The sequence below is a fragment of the Urocitellus parryii genome, chromosome 5 (genome assembly GCF_045843805.1).
Source record: "Urocitellus parryii isolate mUroPar1 chromosome 5, mUroPar1.hap1, whole genome shotgun sequence".
Classification (NCBI taxonomy): Eukaryota; Metazoa; Chordata; class Mammalia; order Rodentia; family Sciuridae; genus Urocitellus; species Urocitellus parryii.
Genome location: NC_135535.1, coordinates 136,663,734 through 136,684,064, shown reverse-complemented (window position 1 = coordinate 136,684,064; position 20,331 = coordinate 136,663,734). Strand labels below are relative to the sequence as shown.

Below are 20,331 nucleotides of genomic sequence, written 5' to 3'. Positions count from 1 at the left end.
GAATTTGGACATAACATTGATAAAAATTGCATGCACCTCTTGTTGAGAAATATCAGGATGAGGAAACTTGAAGAATTTACACTTCTCTGTTAGGCAAACACACGGTTGCACCAAAGATTCTGTTGCTTATTTTTATACTAGAGAGTGGTGAAAGATAAAAAGTCAAGTCAGTTGTGCTGGACTCCTATGAAAATGGTTGTGTTCATACCACTTGATTCTCTGATTACCTGTGAATGTCTCCATTTCAGGCATTTGGTAGCAACTGGCTGAGGCAAACCTGGCAAAATATTTTCCAACTGCTGGAAGATTAACTCCTGCACATCCTCGATGCTATGCTCCAAGTATGTAACTCCAAAAGGGACAGTGGTGTGAATCACCAAGGAAGGCCCGATTTCTGATGACTCTGTAGTGTGAGAAGAACATAAAGATACACCTTAAAGTGGGTAACATGGGAGCATCTCTAGCAGTTCAATCCGGAGTTAAGAAATGATCATAATAACAGATAACAAATAAAGAAAAAATGAGAGTCCGATCTATGAAGCATAAATTAGGCTATTTCTGAAATTCAAAATCAAGCTTCTCTGAAGATGACAACAGATTGAAGGTATGCTTTGGAGACCAATTGTCAGGTCTTGCTGAAGAACTAGAAGGAAGGTAGGAAGAACCCTTAATGTATATTATCTTGGGTACAGTTAATTTATTGGTATGTTTGACTTCCCTCAACCACTATATTGCAAGCTCTTCAGGGCAGGTTCCAATTTTCTTTCTTTCTTTTCTTTTTCTCCTCCTCTCTTCCAGCTTCCTGAGTTGCTGGGATTATAGGTGTTGGCTACAGCTCCCAGCCAGGGACACTTTTTTATACATAGTCTATATTCTTAAATTCTGGGAACAAAGTGGATATTTAGTAAATACTTACTCATTTTATGTTAAATAGAATGCAAAATATTTTGCTGAAATTATACAAATTCTAGAACAAATATCTTTAGTACCTTCAGAAAGAAATCAAGCTTTTTTCTAAAAACAGAATTGTCCTCACGATATCTTTATCTTTTAATAAGCAATATAAATAAAAGTGTGGTCCATTTACAACAGGAACTTCTTCCTATTTTTGTTTGCCACTGAATTTGTTTTTGTTACACTTTCATAATTATAAGTAATGCGTGTCTGATTTATATCTTTCCCTCGTAGGTTGAACATAGGACAACTGAATAAAGTTTGAAGCCGAAAGCAACTTTGGACAAGTGAGGCATTAGGAAAAACAAGCTTGAAAAGAATGTTAACAAGTTTGTCTGTTATGGTTTGTTTAAATCATACAAAAGAGAAAGCTGGGGGAAAAAAGACTAGATTAGATATACATGAAATATAATATGAAAGTTGGTGCTCTCCGTACTGAAAGAAGAGAATGTTAAAGTGGTTAAGACACTGACACTGTTGGCAAGATCTGAAAATTCTTTAATGTGGGATTCTAAAAGGTCATACCATTTAAACTATGTTTTTACAGTTTTACACAGGAAAAAAAAAGGGCTAAAGGACATAAGCCACTTACTTGTTCTATGCCCACTTACTCTCTTTACATTCCAAAAGGTTTTATTTTCTTTTTGTAAAATGAGAATAAGTTTATACCAACCACGGAGGTCTATGGTGTGGATTGAATAACACAGTGCACATGAAATGTTCAGCACTGTTTCTGGCACAGAGAAGGTACTCTATAAGTATGAGTTATGGGAATGCAAGCAATAGACTCAATCTAAGGGCAGTGTTCCCGAGATGGTGTGCAAGTTATTGGTATGAGTTGTACTTCATTTCTCCATTGCACTCAGCTCAGGGAACTCTGACTTACATGATTTACAGCAAAAGGGAAGAAAGTCCCAAGTCAAAAGGTTTCAAGCTTTTTGAAGGGCAGCAAGTGCTTTTAAACAACTTCATATGTATGAATCTGATGATATGAATAAAGAATCTGTGCAGTAAATGCCTGGTGAGACAGACTGTCCAGTGTTTCCACCTCAGTGTGGCTGGAACAACTCAAAGAAGAAACAGAGGAACCATCTCTTTGAACATTCAATGTAAACCCGTCAGTGTACTTTACTGGTGGCATGGAGAGGGAGGGACCCAACTGTGTGAAATCTCAAAATTTCAGAGAATATCACCACAGTGAGAAAGCCATTGCATATTGCCTCAGTGAATGTTTTTCATGGTGTCAGTTAATAAGTTCAGGGAGGCTTGTTCACAATAAGAGGGTGTCAGTGTCATCCCTCTTCCATTGGTACCAAACCTTCCCAGAGACAGAAAATGCTACCTGGTCAATGTTCTGAAGCATTTGAACTAAAGTTCTGCTTGTTGTCTATGGCAAGTTTCAAAGAGATATGAATGCCAGCTGTGTGCTGAGAATCAAGAGGTCGCACTGACCCAACCATTTGTTCTAGGGGAACTCATAAAGTCACTAATACCAGTGATGGGGCAAGGCCAAGTTTCTCCCATTTACATTAGCCATCTACTCCTTGGAGAGCAATAAAAAATGAAATTTAAGACTCTCAGTGAAACAGTTCTTGCATAACAATGAGAAAACAACCTGGTTTCTTGTTCTTGGAATTGGACAAAAAAAACCTGTTTTTGAGATTATACATTAAAATTGAAATAGCTACAACCTAAAACAATCAGTATAAGGGAAAGTGTCCCCAACCCCCAAATTAAAGGGTATTTTTAGAAGTAAAAGTCAAAAATACAAAGAGTCAATCAGAGTTTAAACATGACCAAAGTTTGGAAATGGAGAATTATAAAAAAACCTCAAATATGTTAATGAGATTTAGAGCATAAATTTAGTAGAATCATCATTCCTTGGTCACTGGAAAGCCAATGGCACTATCTTTCTTTTTGTTCAGTTAAGCAAGAAAAGCACTTTGGTCTTACAAATGCAAAGCTCACAGTAAGTTGACTATTAGTTCTACAGACATCAATGTCGGTAGAGTCAAAAGATACGAATTTGAACCCCTGCATGCTTAACAGCCTCATGGTCTTGAACTACTTCATCTCAGCCTTTACTTTCTTCCATCAATGAAAAAGAGAATCATACTCCTAACCTTATAAGGCTCCTATGAAGGGTAAATAGGTTAAGCCACATGAAAGCCTTTCTTCAAATATAAAGTGCTACATGAATGTAAGACATTCCTGTATAATATTCTTGTTTTGACTTCTAGGTTCTGACAAGGGTGACTTTTGAAAGGGGTAATGGGATTGAATCTCAAAAAGCATTTGATTATTATATCAACACCTCAGGAACAAGAGCAGACTATTTCTGGGCACAGGCACACACAGAAGCTTTTCTTTTCTTTTTTCTTTTTTATTGTAGAAAAGCATAATATATAACATAAAATTTTAACCCATTTTTAAGTGTATAGTTCTGTGACATTACATATAGTCACATTGTTCTGCAACCATTGCCACCATCAATCTCCAGAACTTTTCCATCTTCCCAAACTGAAACTCCAAATAGTGACTCTCTATTCTTCCCTTCTCCCAGCCCTGGCAACTGCCATTCTTTCTGTGTCTATGAATTGGACTAATCTACATCCCTCATGTAAGTGGAATCATACAATTATTTGTCCTTTTGTAACAGGCTTCTTTCACTTAGCACGTTGCATTCAAGGTTTATCCATGTTGAAGATGTAATAGCATGCCATTCCTTTTTATTGCCAAATAAAATTCTATAGTACACGTGTACCACATTTTGTTTATCATTCACCAGCTGATGGATACTCCTTTCGCCTCTTGCAAATAAAGCTGCAATGAATATAAGTGTACAAGTGTCTATTCAAGTTCTGCTTTCACTTCTTCAGGGTGTACATTCAGAAGTACAAATGTTGGATCATATGGTAATTCTATCTTTAATTTTTTAAGGAATCACCATATTATTTTACAGTGGCTGCACCCCCCTTTTAGTAGTAATGTACAAGGGTTCCAATTTCTCTGTGTCCTTGCCAACACTTGGTATTTTCTGCTTTTTTTAAAAAATAATAACCATCCTAAATATGAAATGGTCATTATTAATTGTAGTTTTCATCTACAATTTTGGGTGAGGTTCAGGACATTGAAATTGATAATACCAGCAGCCCTACAAGTAGCTCCAGTATTATCATCCACTGTCAATAGTGCACTAAAATAAAGAAGGCTGTCACATTTAATTACAACCAAAAGCTATAGATGTCACCAACTCTCCAAATAGAAACTAAAATTATTTTGAAATAAGCAGTCTAGCTTCCTCAAATCAGTTATTATATCAGTTGTAATAATAAATAGTAACAGACTAAATTTACTTAATCAAAGACAAAGATTGTTCTATTAAGTCAAAATAGTAACATCCAGCTACATGCTTCTTGTAATAAAAGACATTTTTAAAGCAAATATTAACTCATTTGTTTTGAGAAACGATGATCTTCTTGATGTTTGAAGATTTGTCTAATGGCTTCATGCACAATGAATTCCTACAAGTGTGATGTGTATGCTTTAATAGAATTGTCTCGATGTTGAATTGACATTTTACATAAGTCTATCAGAACAATTTCATTAGTTATGTGATTTTCATCCACTAAATTCTTACAAATTTTGTCTGCTAGATCAGTTATTAGGAGAAATACTTCTTCTGATTATGGTAAATTTGCCAATTTCTCCTTTTGAGTTTGAGAATTTTTGTTTCTATTGAAGTTGCATTACCAGTTTCCTGGTACTTGAACATTTAAACAATATGCTGTAAACCTTTTTACATCTAGACGTGTTTTTACTTTAAAGTTTATTTTTGCTTTGTATTTGTCTGATTTTTTTTCAATGTTGGTTTCTTTTTTTAAAAAATAAAAAATAATTTGTCTTTTATTTATTTATTTTGATTATATCATATTAAGCCTGATTCCATTCTTCACTCCCCCACGAGTTTGTAAAGAATGTTCATACAAGGCTGGGGTTGTGGTTCAATGGCAGAGCACTTGCCTAGCATGTGTGAAGTACTGGGTTCGGTCCTCAGCACCACATAAAAATAAATAAATAAAATAAAGGCATTGTGTCTATCTACAACTAAAAATAAAAAAGAGTGTTCATACACTTCAGCATCCATATTGAATTTAAAGTCAAAAGTTAAAATCTTAATCCTTTTCCTAAATAATATTAGAACCTTAGAATACTTTTACTTGCTTTCTTTGTCCAGGAATATTTTACTTCTTTGGTTTTGTCTTATACAGTCATTGTCTGCTCATATTTATCTCCAGCTTCCTTCGTGGATATCAGATTCTTCTGCTAGGGTTTTCTCTTTCTTTGAGTATCTTCTTTTGAAATCCCTTCAATGAGCTTCTACATTGTTCTGTTCTGCAACCATCACTACCATCAATCTCTTTGTTTTTGTTTTCCTGCAAAAGTCTTCATTTCACCCTCAACTGTAAAGCATAATTTTTTATAACAATAGATTAAAAGCATATCCTATGAGATTGTAAAGCTGTGATTCCAACAGGTTAGCTTCTACCAAGGCTGCTGAGAAGTCAGTCCTTAATTTGACTACAGGTCCTCTGTAAGTCATTTTTATTTTTATTGGGCTGCTTTATAATTTCCTTTTTGACTTTGGTGTTCTTTAGTTTTACTCAACATCTTGGAGTTTCAATTTCTTTTTGTTGACTTTTTTTTTTAATTCTTCCTTGAGTTTCCAGAATCTGAAGACTCAATTTTGTCACTGATTTTGGAAACTGTTCTGCTTTAGGTTCTCCTGATATTTCCTTTCTCCCACTTTCTCTATTTTCTTTTCATGGAAATTTAACTAGAGACCTTAGATGTCCTCATCTTGTCATTCTGTGTCTCAATTTCTTTCTAATATTTGCTATCTCCATTCTAAATTCTTATGTGATATCTTCTGATGTATCTTTCAGTCCATCATTCTTCCTACATTTGTGTATATTCTGATATTTAATTTATCCTTTAAATTTCAAATTAAGTTATTTCATTTTCATTTGCAGAAGTTCTATTTGGTTCTTTTTCAAATCTGCATGATCAATTTTGGCAGCTTCTTTCTCCCTAGCCATACTGTTAGTACTCTCCTTTATTTCTTTAAACATATTTAATATAGTTACTTTATATTGCATGCCTGGTTATTCCAAAAATTGCAGGCCTGTAAGGTTGATAAGATTGATTATGGTTTTTGTTGTTAACAGTTGTTTTGGATGACTACTGCTCATGATCGGGTATTCCTTTGTGTGTTCTGTGAGATATCTATATGTTTATATTTATATCCAAATCTTTGTGTTTATATATGTGTATATATATAGCATGTGTGAAGTACTGGGTTCGGTCCTCAGCACCACATAAAAATAAATAAATAAAATAAAGGCATTGTGTCTGTCTACAACTAAAAATAAAAAATAAAAAAAGAATGTACATACACTTCAGCATCCATATTGAATTTAAAGTCAAAAGTTAAATTTGTATACAAATGGCATATTTGTATTTTTTTTCTGTTGTGAGCTCAAGTTCCTAGGAATTTTATCTGAGATATTCTTTGAGGCCTGAGTTTAAAGTATTCCTTTAGAGATCTGCTTTTGTTTCTGCCAGATGCCTTTGGGCAATACTGCCCATAACCACTTTAACTAGATATACACAGCATGCTGGCAGGATGGATTCTGGCAACAAATCTGCCTAAGGGTAGGTTTGTGGTTTAGCATCTTAACTGAGACACTCCCCCCACCCACACACAAACTTTTTGCTTGTTTTTTTCCCACTCCACTTAAAGACAGGCAAACATCCCCATTGTTTTCCTCTGCCAGAAAGAATACACAAGACACAGAGAGGCTCTTTTAAAGCCAGAAAGGTATATAATCCACGCTATCAGCTTTTAAATCTTAAAAGAATGAATGCAATTTTTCTTGAAAATAAAATTTATCAAATCTGACTCAACCAAAAATAATCAGTGAAAACAACAACAACAACAACAAAAGGAAATGGAGAACACTAATTGAAACATTAATTAAACATTGAAACATTAATTAAAACAAAACAAAAACTTTGAGGACATGGTTGTTTTACTTGTGATTTTTTTCAAATTGTCAAGCTAATATTATGTACAAACACACATACCAAAATACAGCTCATCCTTCCGTTGCTTATAAAGAGAAAACCCATGATGTTCACAAACCATATTTATTTAAAAGATTTATCAATAACTGTTACTGGCAGCAGAGCTCAAGGACCCTTCCTGGCCTGGCATGACTGTGTTTGCCTGCCTGCCTGCCTAAGAAATGGAATGACGATGGAAAAAGGAAAAAGGAACTTTATATAGTTTGATCAAACTGGGGAGAAGCAACTCTATCTTCCTTCAAATAAACCTTCTTTCCTTTGAATAAACTTATTTTCCTGCCATTTTGACAAAAGTATTCATGGAGTGTGACAAGCAGTAAAGCCTAGCCTCTCATCTCCATGCAGTAACATGCCATTCACATTTCCCAACAATTTATCTACCATAATATATCACGTTAATAGGTAAAAATCAAGTAAAACATGACTATCTGAATATACATCCAAAAGGCATCCAGAAAAACTTGCTATCAATTCACAAGGAAAAAAGAGACAATGTGAAAAAAGATGACTTTCTTAAAATGAGACAGAATATCTTTCTTTAGCTGATGGTTTTTATGGTACTTTACAATAAAATAATACAGATTTTTACAGTAAAAAAAGAAACAAACTAAAATTGTATTTACATTAGTGTTTACCATTGCTTTGGTTAATACAATAAGATAAAAATTTAAAAAAGATTTTTAATTATAAGGAGGAAAAAAGATGATTTGATTGGAAATAACAGTAGATCACATAAAAATTGATCCAATTAAAAATTTTGATATTGGATTGGTTTCTCTGTCAGTAGTAACTAGTAAGAAAAAATAATTCTTAATTAATTTTACAAGATTCTTTGAAACTTGACAAATGAGTCTAAAGGAAAAATACAACAATGAGAATATTTAATTTTTTTAAAAAAATGAGTGAAGTCTTGTTTTGATATATGTTTAAATACATTATACAGCTATAGCAATTAAAATAACCTGGTACTGTTAGATAATAATAGTCAGTGAATCAGAATAGTTATTGCTGAAAAATAATCCTAAACCATAATGAATATTAGGATAGGATGACAGAAACAAAGCAATGAGGAAAGAATGTATTTTAATATTGTCTAGAGGATTGGATATACAGAAAAAAAATTTACTTAGATATTCTTTTTATATTTCTGTGTCAAATTTCTCTCACCATTTCTGATTTTCTACTTCTGTAATAATATGAGGAATGCACATTCTGAGGTCACACAGCATTCTGGACCCCAGATTTATTCTTATTCACACTAAAAGCTCAAACTTAATAGGATACCCTCAGATCTTTTCCATGTGATAAATTTCATTTATGTCAGCATCTATTAAGGGACAATGGTTGTGTTCTCCAAAGCCAGCTCTAAATCCCATCTCTGACAGATAAGAAGAGAATCAAAGAAATTTAAGGAATGACAGACATTATAGTTTGCAGAACAACAGCACAAGATGGGTGAAAACACTTCTTCAACATAAAATCAATCAGAAGAGCATGCATGTGGGTGCCCCATGCCATGTGTGGTGCCATGAGGTACATGATAGGCATCTCAGAGTTTACATCTTAGTGGTGAGGACAACACGCACGCAAAATAATTACAGAACCATTATCCACTAAATGGTGTAGCACTGATGATGTGTGCAGATGAAAACAGATTCCTGTGAGCAGAAAAGGTTAAGAAACTGAGGACCACACAGTTTGTGGCAGTGGAGTTTGGTGGTAAATTTCCCTCTCCCCACTGCTCAACTAGCCTTGTCTTCTAGCCACCAGAGCTCTTGTTAACTACTTGGTACTTTTATATGACTCAGGGGGCCAGCAGCAACTATAATGGAGAATAAGCCAATCACATCAGTGAATCCAACTAAAATCTAATTCTTGATGATGAGAAAATATAGCAAGGGAAAAGGAAGGGAGAAGGGAAACTAAGAAAGATAATATACTCCTGATGTCTCTCTCTCTCCCCCTCCTCACTTTTCTAGCAGAGCCAAGCCAAATAAGCACATAGCACTCTGCCTTTGGCATTCCACCTCCTTGGTAGCATGTCTGTTGTTCTTTGTGTCTACTGCTGGCTCAGAATCAGGAACTAGTCCACATTATTCAGAGGGACCACCTTCAGGGTTTATTTGCTTTTTAAACATCTCAACCCTAGTTCTTATATATAGGTTACAGAAGCCAAAATTCAGCTATGAGAGTCTTTCTTATATACATCCCAGGCAACTTCATTACCTCCAACCTTACTTTCTGCATGGACTTTTGAAGTAAGTACTTATATTGATTCAACAAAATTTTATTGTTTTTTTGTGGGGGGGCTACTGGTGATTAAACTCAGGGGGGCTAGACCCACTGAGCCACATCCCCAGTTCTGATTTATATTTTATTTAGAGACAGGGTCTCAATGGGTTGTGTAGCGCCTTGCCATTGCTGAGGCTGGCTTCTAACTTGTGATCCTCCTGTCTCAGCCTCCCAAGCCACTGCATTGCAGGCACTGCACCCAGCAGGCACAGTTTTATGGTTTTAACTTGGAAAATATAGTTCCGAAAGTACATACTTCTGAAATGTTAGCATGGACCAGACACAGAGAAAAGATGGTTCTACAGTCCTCCTCTTTATATATTTCAGTTTTGAGGAGAAATACTTCTTTAATTTTTTTTCCATATTGCTTCCTGAAGGTATAGAACTATATTAATTGATAATAGCAGTTACTTTAGATGTCCAATTAAACTGTTGAAGAGGTATAAATGAATAGCTTCATTTGGGAGATGAAGGTAATAATATTGAAAGAAGTGACCAAAGAAGGAATAGGCCTGAGAAAGATTTGGAAAGATAAATGAATGGGGAAATTATATTTTTGTCAGCAATTGGATACCAAAATTACAGGACAACTCCCTACTTCCCTTCTTAAAGGTAAAATATCTATTAAAAAGAGAAATGATAGGGGTGAAATGACACTCTTTGAAATGACAGAAAGCAGAATTCAAGTTAGTAGTGTCTTTTTTCCCCTTTTCTGTAGAAAGTACCTAAATCCTACTAGGAAACTAAGATGTACTGCACGAGATGTTCAGAAAATTCTGGATTGCTATTTTTGCATCCTAAGAAGAAAGATATACCTCCTTTAGCATGAGTAGTTCAAGTCCTTTCCTCCATTCAGTCCAACTTTGGAGGGATGTCATTTGGGCTTTGGATTTTTAGTTAGAAATTCTGCCTACTCCCTGGTCAAGTGACGTTAGTCCAAGACAGTGTCTCCCAGGGGGTGTTTCATGATGCATTAATAGTAATTGGGTAAAGGCTTGGATAATAGCTCAGTAGAAGGGCACTTGCCTAGCACGTGTGAGGCCCTGGGTTCGATTCTCAGCACTGCAAAACAATAAATAAATACATAAAATAAAAGGTATTGTGTCCATTTACAACTTAAAAAAAATAGTAACTGGATAAAACAACAGCAACAAATTCACTTGGAAAAATATAGTTTCTTTCTTTTTTTTTTTTTTTTAAATTCAGTGCCAAGGACCGAACTCGAGGCCTTTTGCTTGCTAGGCAAGTACTTTGCCACTGAGCTAAATCCCCAACCCATGGACAAACATATTTTTGAAGTGCCCACTTCAAGCAAAATTAAATAGGATTTCTCAAAATTCTTAATATGACTATATTATAGTGTGATTATTTAAAGGAATGACAATATGAAATAATTTTGGGCGTTTTTAAACTACTTTTCTCCAATGACAAAAAGTATGGTTAAAAAAAATAAGGTTATGCAAACATGACAAAGGGGTAAACAGTGAAAAATGAAAGTAATGCTTCCTGTCCCAGCCACACTCTCCACTCTCTCTTGACAGGTGGTCAAGATTTCTGAGATATTCTTTCAGAAATTTTCTCCACATGAGCCTGATTATTTACTTCCTTCATTAAAATGGAAATAAAACCTTACTACATCTTTTGTTCTTTAACTTACTTTTGTTCATTTAATATATCATGGGTAACTTTTATCAGTTCCTTGCATCTACCTAATTTAATAGTATAGTATCGCCACAGTTTACTGGTTGATCTTCCAAAGCTGGACATTTCATCCCCTACCTCTAACTTTGCTGCTAAGACAAACAATACTGCAATGAACACGTTTATCTGCTGCAGTATTAGGAGGAGGGGCCTTTGTGGTTGACTAGGTTATGGGGACAAAGCCCTTGAGTGGGATCTGTGCCCTTATAAAAGAGAGCTGAGTGGCTTGTTTCTCTCTCTTGCCATGTGAGAACACGGAGAGAGAGGTGCCATCTTTGAAGGAAAAAGTGAGCCCATGTCCTACATGGCATCTGCCTGTACCTTGATCTTTGATTTACCAGCCTCCGGAACAGTGAGTAATAAAATTTTTTGTTTATAAATTAGAGAGCCCAAATAGACTAAGACAATTTATAGAAACTATCTGTAGGATATGTTCCTAGAAATAAAATCACCAAGTCAAAAAGTAGGCATGTTTAAAGATATTTTAGATATCACTAAACGGCCCTCCAATACCAGAGTTCTTATTTCTCTATACTTTTACCAACTCTGGTAATTTCTGCTAATCTTGTAGGTTAAAATGCATTGTGTCTTTAGTTTTCCGTTAGTTACTAATAAGTGTGGCATTTTCACATACAAAACTAATTTGTATACTTTTCCCCAAACAGCTGCCTTTTTATTGTCTTTCTGGTGACAATAGTGCCAACCTCAGGATTATTGTGCAGATTAAATCCATGTAAAATGAGAAGTTCAGGGTTTGGCACACAGAAAAAGCTCATCAAGTGCTATTTAGAAAACCTATCTATCAAGCATGACTCACTTCATTTCAGAGAATTAGAGTTACTGAGGTTTTATTGTACTTCCCTTCATTGATGGGAAATCTAAATCTCAGAAAATGAGGCATATCGGAGGAAGGTGTTCCCTAGACTCACGTTTATCACATTGTATAAAATTTATTTTGTCATGTTGTATAAAATTGTCTATTTGTCTATTGTCTCTCCAGATTGAGAGGTACCTGAATTTATGAATCATGTCTTGTTTTACATTTCTTTCCTCCTTTCCTTTTCTCTCTTTCTTCTTCCTTTTTCTTGAAATCATGATTTCATTGAGTTGAAGGCATTTTAGCCATGGGGAATTAATACAATTTGAATCTACCCACAGCTCCATCGAGTCTAAGGCTGATGACATCCAATTTCTTTCTACAAAATCTGTGATTTTTCTCTTTAGTTTCAAGTTCATTAAGCCCACATCTCTTATCCAGAAAGGGAGGAAGTGTAATCTTGTTAACCACAACTAAGTGTATTTAGTTAATTAACAAATTAATTAATCCGGGTACTACTGTGGTAAAATTTTTAACAGTTCACAGTAAACTTAGTCTTCACAATCATTTTCAAACTCTAAAATTGATTATGAAGTGTGAAAATATGAAAAATATTTCTGTAAAACTCTTCTCTATCACATTTAGTAGTGAATCTTTTTTTAATATTTATTTTTTAGTTGTAGTTGGACACAATACCTTATTTTATTTATTCATTTATTTTTATGTGGTGCTGTGGATCGAACCCAGGGCCTCTCACGTGCTAGGTGAACCCTCTACTGCTAAGCCACAATCCCAGCCCCAGCAATGAATCTTTTTTACAGCATCGGAACACAAGCTTCCATAATGAAGAATATGGTAGAAATCTGGCAAACGCACCCTTTTGACTTGAGCTTTCTTTTCTTAAACATTTCAGATACTCTGCCCGTGAGCTGTTTCTAAATGTAGGCCCCAAATTATATATTCCTTACTTAAGGGTGGTAGAAACCTACCTACCCCATTAGATATGCTACTTCATAAGGCAAAAACACACTTATGAAAAATAGCAAGCAAGAGGAATGTCGTAGTAATGCAGGTTGAGTTTGTTCAACACAACTTCATCTTGAACTTGGAAGTAAAAGATCACTGTGCCACAGTGATCCCTTACTTCAAACCCTCACTGTGGGTTGATTCTTAGCAGTAAAAAGAAAGTGACTTGAAAACATCAGTTCCCTATAAAGCAAGAATGATTGTAATCAGTGCTTTTTTTTTTAACTATTAAGTTTTAGAAATGCTGTTTTCTATTTCTTTTTTTAAATTAATTTTTTAAAATTTATATATGACAGCAGAATGCATTACAATTCTTATTATACACTGTTTCTATTTCTAACACCTACTTCGGGCCCTGGCAAATAGTAAGCAGCCAACACTTATTGAATACATGGATGAAAGCACTAAAGAATATGGGCAGATAGATAAAGCAAGCCTTCCCCCATCTACTGAATAAACAAGACAGGATCAGCAGCACTGGGCAAAGCAAAGGCACAGTAGAATCTGACAGCACTGAATGCTCACCGCTGAACAATTACAGCTTGGGTTCCACATGTGTCCCTAAGAAACATTTCTGCCACTAAGTTGGAAAGACTAGTTTTTTAAAAAACTAACACACCTATTAGTTTCTTCTCTTCTTTTGGACTTGTTTATTCTAGGCCTGTGAGTACTAATGGATTTGAGGATGTATGCATTTACTATTTTAAATAAAGTCCAGGGGAGGAAGTTTTAAAACTTATATACATGTATATTTGTAATCCTTGTTATTTGAAGCTACATATGTTTGGAAATCTTATGTTTAACAAGACACAGACATCCTCTAAACAACTCCATATAAGATAACCATTCTGATAGACATTCAGTTAAGTGTAAACAAGTATGAAAACCCCACACGATGAATTGAAAATAAAAATGAGAACTCCTCTAAAGTTCATACTTCCAACTTCAGAATATGTTTTCCCATAATTCTAGTATATGTAGATGTATACAAATTTAGGGAATGATCTTCCAGTAAATAATGGAAAATTGTGTATTCTGTTTTCTCCAGCCAGCTGTGAGCGATGACATTCACCAGTAACCCAAACTACCTAAATAATACATATGTTTATTTCCATAATACCTCTGAGTGCTGGACAGAAGTTGTGGCCAGGGATCAGGAGGGTGGCAGTAGAAGCTCTCTGGCCAGAGAGGATAATTTCCTGTGGATTTCAGTATCATCACAAACCCTGAGGGTGGAGTAGATGTAAGATGCAGGTATTCATCCCCATTTTCTCAGTAAATAAGACTTCATAATAGATCAGGTGATAAATGGAAATGGCCCACTTACTAGTGGTAAAGGTTGACAGCATGACTGAGCCTGGCAAGGAGCTCTCCTAGTTTTAAGGACAAAACACCACACATTGCTCACACATAGTCATTTTAATATATCATCTCCTCATAGTTTGGCTTTGGGTTTCATGAGAGGGCTTGAAATAGTTCCTAAATGATGAAGGTCTTTTGACCACTTAGAAGGATTATGTGGGAGAATGTTCTACGAGGCCAGTATCACGTGCTCCATATCCACTGGATCTTCTATGACAATAGTATACCAATTTGCGAGGACTGGGGGAGTCACCCTTCTACTTTCAGCCTTGCTAAAAGTGGCCTGGATTAAATTGATCAGTTAATCAATTTCTCCTGACTACAATAATTGTTTCAGCAATGTGTACATAACTTAAGTTATGCCAATAAAGTCACTAATATTCAACCCCAGGGTTAGTGGTGAGCTTTTGCCAAAGTGTACTCTTTTTTGTCAGCCCCTGAGCTACAATGCTTAATACAGGTAGTGTATTAATACAGGCGTCACCATGAATGAATCCAGTCAGCAGAAGGCACAGTCAAAAAATGGACAGAAGCTAAGTTTTCATGTTCTCAATTAAATCTCCCCAGACTTGCCTATAATTTTACTCCTGGATGTTTAAGGAACAGTACCAATAAATTCTCCTTGTTTTTTCCATTAAACCATTTGAGTGGGGTTTTATGTTGCTTGCAACCTAAACTATCCTAAATGTGAAGCCTCTAATATTATGTAAGCATATGTGTGATTGTTCCTATAAATATCAGTTTCCTTTCTTTTTCTTCCTCTCCTCACATTTGCCCTCTTACTTTAAGTTCCCTTTTCAGTTCTAACTTTCTAGGATTGTAAAATGAAGTTCCAGTTATCAAAGACAATTTGGAATGAAGGAAAGTTCATCTTTCCTCTAACTACTCCATGATGTTTCTAGTAGAGAAGTTCATGGTCCTCAAAGAGGAGATTGAAACTAAGGGTCCCTGAGGATGGAAACACTTCCTTTCATTTGAGTTTCCTCTATGTTTGAGCTTGCCCTGGATATTAGGCACTAAGTTCCACCCCACTTTTGAGGTTAAATATGGTAAGTTATTTTATAGTATGGTGAGCAAAGGTACTAACTATATTATTTAAGAATGCCTTGGTATAATTTTAGTTCTATTACTACTTAGAATCCTCTTGACCTACCATAGATACTCCACTCATGTACTGAAATGGATAAATGATTCACAAATGTCATAGCTCTGTGGAAAGCTGTGTGTAACCAACAATAGCTAAATTAGTATATCTAAAATTGGAAATTGTTAACCTTTTAAAGATATATTAAGGTATATTCAAGTTTACTACTAGGATAACATCATTCTTGCTCACATGTATCAAGATATAAGTGGTCTTGAGGGTAAGAAGATGCGGGGCCTCTCGGGATTCCTAATAATTTGAGTTCTTCACGAACTGTTCCATGAATCACCTATAATGTCATTGTTAGAAGAACTAGATTTATAAGGTCCTTCCATTTCCAGTATTCTCAATGGTAGGTCTGGGGTGAGAGCAGAGTAGGAGGGCAATGGTAGAGGCATGCTGAGAATTTGATGAAACTTAATCTGGGAAAATGGGTAAGGGGGACAAATGAAGTTTGAAATAACACATTTGGTGCTATAACCTAATTTTTAGGGAATGAATTTTAAAAGTCACTGTTGCTTTCATCATAAAAATGATTGAAAATACAGGTTGGGGAGGAATACAAAAGAGCCAGGTATCAATCTATCTCAATGTGCTATAGGGTAAGTGGTAGGGCAAGAAATAACAATCCCTAAGGAGTTTTTATGAGGATCTTCAGGATAGAGATTTTCACTTCTGTCAAAAAAGCATGTACTGGAGACAAACAAAGCTCAGGCTGATGTGTCGTGGTTCTACTTAATTTCTCTAAGCTTTACTTATCTTGTCTAAAAATGAGGACAGTAGTTACCTCAAAGGGTAGTTGTAAGTACATAAAGCACTTAGGACAGTGCCTAGCTCACAGTGACCAGTTTAACAAGAATATGGGTATGGAGTTTTAAGGTTGAGCAACATTGTTCTAATTTTTAATTTCATTTCTTTATACTTTTGAAACACCTGACATTAGCTGTCCTAAATTTAGCATGAAGACATTTCTCTTTGGTTTTGATATAGAAATAGGTTTTAATAGAGGATAACCATATTTTATTATTTGCAATTTGAGAACTGATTAGCACTCACTTGTGTTGGAGTCTGTCCCCCTCCACTGTTGTCTCTGTTTGCATGGGCAGGGAGTAGATCAGGCTTTGGCAGCCAGATTCTTGCCAGGAGAAGACCTTAAGGTCCCGTTACATATGTGAAGAGGAGAAACCTCAGGATAATGATTCCAAATTGGAGGATTGTTTCTGACCTTTTTAATGGAGCAGATAGAGTCTTAGTTTTCCCTTTAAAAGGAGGTACATTTTTATATTTCTATAACTCAAAGATTACTATAAATCGAACTAGGATTACTGACCAGGTAAAAAGACATTGAGATACCAGCACTTTCACTCTGCAAATATTCCATTGCAAAGAATTTTAAAAATACATATCCTCAAAAATTTGCAGAACTAAGTAACAGCAGGGGAAAAATAGAACATCAGACATATCATTGTTGAGATTTTGCTTATTAGGAATCCAAACCTTTTTTTTTATCATTTTGTAGGGATAGGTTTTAATACTCTCTGTTGAATATAAGCCTATGAAAACAAGAATCTTGACTGTCTTATTCACCTAAACTCTGGTTCATACCTAGAGTGCAATAAATATTCATTGACTACAATTGATAAATTCCTTATGTGAACATAAATAATTTGGGGGGGGAGGGAAGAACATATATCTATTTCTTTTTTGTAAAGATTATTTCCCTAATAGCTAATTTTTGGATTCTGATCTTTTTGGGTGTGGGTAAGGGAGATTGAACTCAGGGGCATTCAACCTCTGCGCCACATCCCCAGCCCTATTTTGTATTTTATTTTTGTCTCACTGAGTTGCTTAGTGCCTTGCTTTTGCTGAGACTGGATTTGAACTCCTCCTGCCTCAGCCTCCTGAGCTGCTGGAATTACAGGCGTGTGCCACTGAGCCCAGCCCAGATCTTTAAATTTAAAAAATAAATGTGCTATACAGTTCTTTACAAATGATCAAGTCTTATAGAGTATATACTAAAATCATAGCCATAACATGAAATTTTAAAATGAGCCTTTTGCTCTCCTAAACATTGAAGGTTTTTGTAAAAAAAGAGTCTGAGGGAAACATGAGAATAATTCACTAATTATCACTACCAAGTGAGATACAAGCATATAAGTGATATAATTTAAAATTTAAGAAAAGCTTTTTAAAATTATTAAAATATATACTCCATAGTATGCCAACCTATGGAGTTTATATAGTACCTTCTCACAGCCATTTTTTTTTTAATATTGGGAAATAAGTTTGGATTAGTTTTTTATATTCTCTGGCAGAGATGGTTCATACTCAACAAATATTCCATGTGCTCCCTGAGAATTCCCAGTCTACTTAGCAGCAATGTTGAAGCTTTGGTCAGTGGACTACGAAGGGAAGTGAAATATGTATCACATCAGGGCCAAGGATGTTGAGTGGCTGTGCTTCCCCCATTTTTTCTTACCCCATGCTGACCTTTGGGTTCATGTTCCAGATGGCAGAACTGTTAGCTGAAGCATAGCTGCCCAACCTGAATCTTACTGTGTTAGCCACAGTGTGTCAACCCTTGGTAGCATTAAGATTTGGGGGTTGTATCTATTAATTACCCCAACTAGTTCATATTCCTTATTTCAGATTACTTGGGAATAACGAACTTTAAGGAAAGCATCTCATATTTCAGATCTGAGATACCCAAATTATTATCTTTTGTTTTCCTCTTTCATGTTTTCATCAGATCTCATTAACTCATCATTCACTTAATAAATATTTTATTGAGAAATTACTATGTTAGGCACTGTGCAAAGTGCTGGAGATATAAGCATGAACAAAGTGAATTCAATTTATCTATTATGGAACTTACCATTTAAAGGTGAAATAGACCATTAAACAAATGATCACATGAAATCAATGTATAGTTATTGAAAATTAAAATACAGGGTGTTATAAAATATGAGTACAACAGGAAAACCTAAAGAGATGGGGAATTCAGAAATGGCCTCTGTAGAAGTGACCTTTAAACTGAGATAGTCTAGGCAGAAAAAAACATAATGGACGAAGGTCTTGAAATGTGTAAAACTTCTGACCTGGTAAAAAAAGAGATCTGTGACTGGAGAGTTGGTAAGCTAAGGAGTGAGGAGCTAGTGGAAGGGCCTATGCTAGATCAGGGTTCATAAACCATGGTCTTTATGCCAAATCTGGCCTGCCACTTGTGTTTGTAAATAAAGTTTTATTGGAACACAACCATGCTCACCCTTTATATGATATGCATAGCTTTTGTTACATCAGTACATCTGAGTAGTTGCAACTGATTACATGGCTCACGAAGTGTTTACTATCTGGCCTTTATAGAAAAAGTTTTCTGACTCCTATGTTATGTCACTCAGTACCTTGTAAACCATGTTAAGGATTTGAGATTTAATCCTATGTGCAAAGGGGAGGCATTAAAGGGCTTTGAACAGGAAAGCAAGTGACATGAACAGATGTGGGCTTTAAGACGATCCGGTTATGTGAAGAATGAACTGAACTGGAGAGGGTAAGTGTGGGGAGACCAGTTGAGACAAGACTGTGCTTTAGTAGTAACAGTGGCAATGAAGCAAAGTGAGTTCAAAGGCTATTTTGGAAGCAATACGATTTGGTTACATATTGGTCATTGAGGTGAAGAAGAGGAAGAAACCAGATGATTCATTTAAGAGTGAGGAGATTGGTGGCTCCATCTTCAGAAATAGAGAAGACTGGAAGAGGAATAAGTCCAGAATTGCAAAGGAAGGCAATAAAGAATCAGTCCAGAACATGTTAAATTTCTCTCTCTCTCTCTCTCTCTCTCTCTCTCTCTATATATATATATATATATATATATATATAGATAGATAGATAGATAGATATAGATATATAGATATGAGAGATATGATATCTCTCTCTCTATATATATATAGATATATAGATATGAGAGATATGATATATATATATATGAGAGAGAGAGAGAGAGAGAGAGAGAGAGAGAGAGAGAGAGAGAGAACTCTCACAGAACTGGAATAATCTTTTCTTTTCTTTCTTTTTTTTTTCTCCTGGCATTCATTCCTCTAAAAATTCCACAAATTCTGTCCATTTAAAGAAAAGGCCACATTTAGTGGGCAGCCTATATTTCAGAATCTGTTTGAGAGAATTTTTTCTAACCCCCCTTTGGCTAAGACCTCCCAAGCTCTATGAAAACATCTATTTATTCCGGGACACAAGGAGATTTTCAGCCTGTTGCAGCTTTTATTTGCACTGCCAAAAAGAAAAACGGAAGGGTTTCAATGGTTCTTTAATTGGGCTTTACTCAGGTCCCTAGAGCAGAGGATTCATCCTAACTCAGATTTGGTTTTAGTCTTTTTCAGCAGTTCTCCTTCCACAATGTGTAAAAAAGACCTGGTTTTCTATGATGACAGTCCACTAAAATGCTCCACTTTCCCAGTGCTCACCAGCAATATGCAACCATCCTTATTAAATATGGTTATTCTGTATACTCAGCAGCATGCCCTATGTGGGGTTTTGTGTGTTAAGTGGTATAGTGATTGGACTGCTTTCCTGAATTGGGCAAGGTTTTCCCCTTGAGCCAGCATACTGGCTTGCCTCTAAGGATATCACTTGATCACTGTAGTTGTGTCATTGGGCTCAGTTTTAGATTTGTAATTGTTCGAAAAGATACTGTGAATGGATGAATTATATCTCTGGGCTGGAGGATTTGACCTAAAGCTTTGCACTAGTTCATTTGGTTCACTAAAGAGAAGCTTTTGCCTTGATATTATAAAATGTTGAATTAAAAAAAATTGAAACAAATCAGATGGTGAAATTTTCATTTATGTTTGTGTCAAAACATTTGTGTCCTTTTGTG

General features: G+C 35.4%; 1 protein-coding gene across 4 annotated transcripts in view; it reads right to left on the bottom strand.

Annotated features, from left to right (window-relative positions):
• Rnls (renalase, FAD dependent amine oxidase) overlaps positions 1-20,331 on the bottom strand; it is a 430,557-nt gene that overhangs the window by 129,684 nt on the left and 280,542 nt on the right. For all 4 annotated transcript variants that reach the window (XM_026408972.2, XM_026408975.2, XM_026408973.2 and 1 more), the window contains exon 6: positions 228-403. In XM_026408972.2, the coding sequence (XP_026264757.1) occupies positions 228-403 (176 nt within the window). The remainder of the gene's footprint in view (positions 1-227; positions 404-20,331) is intronic.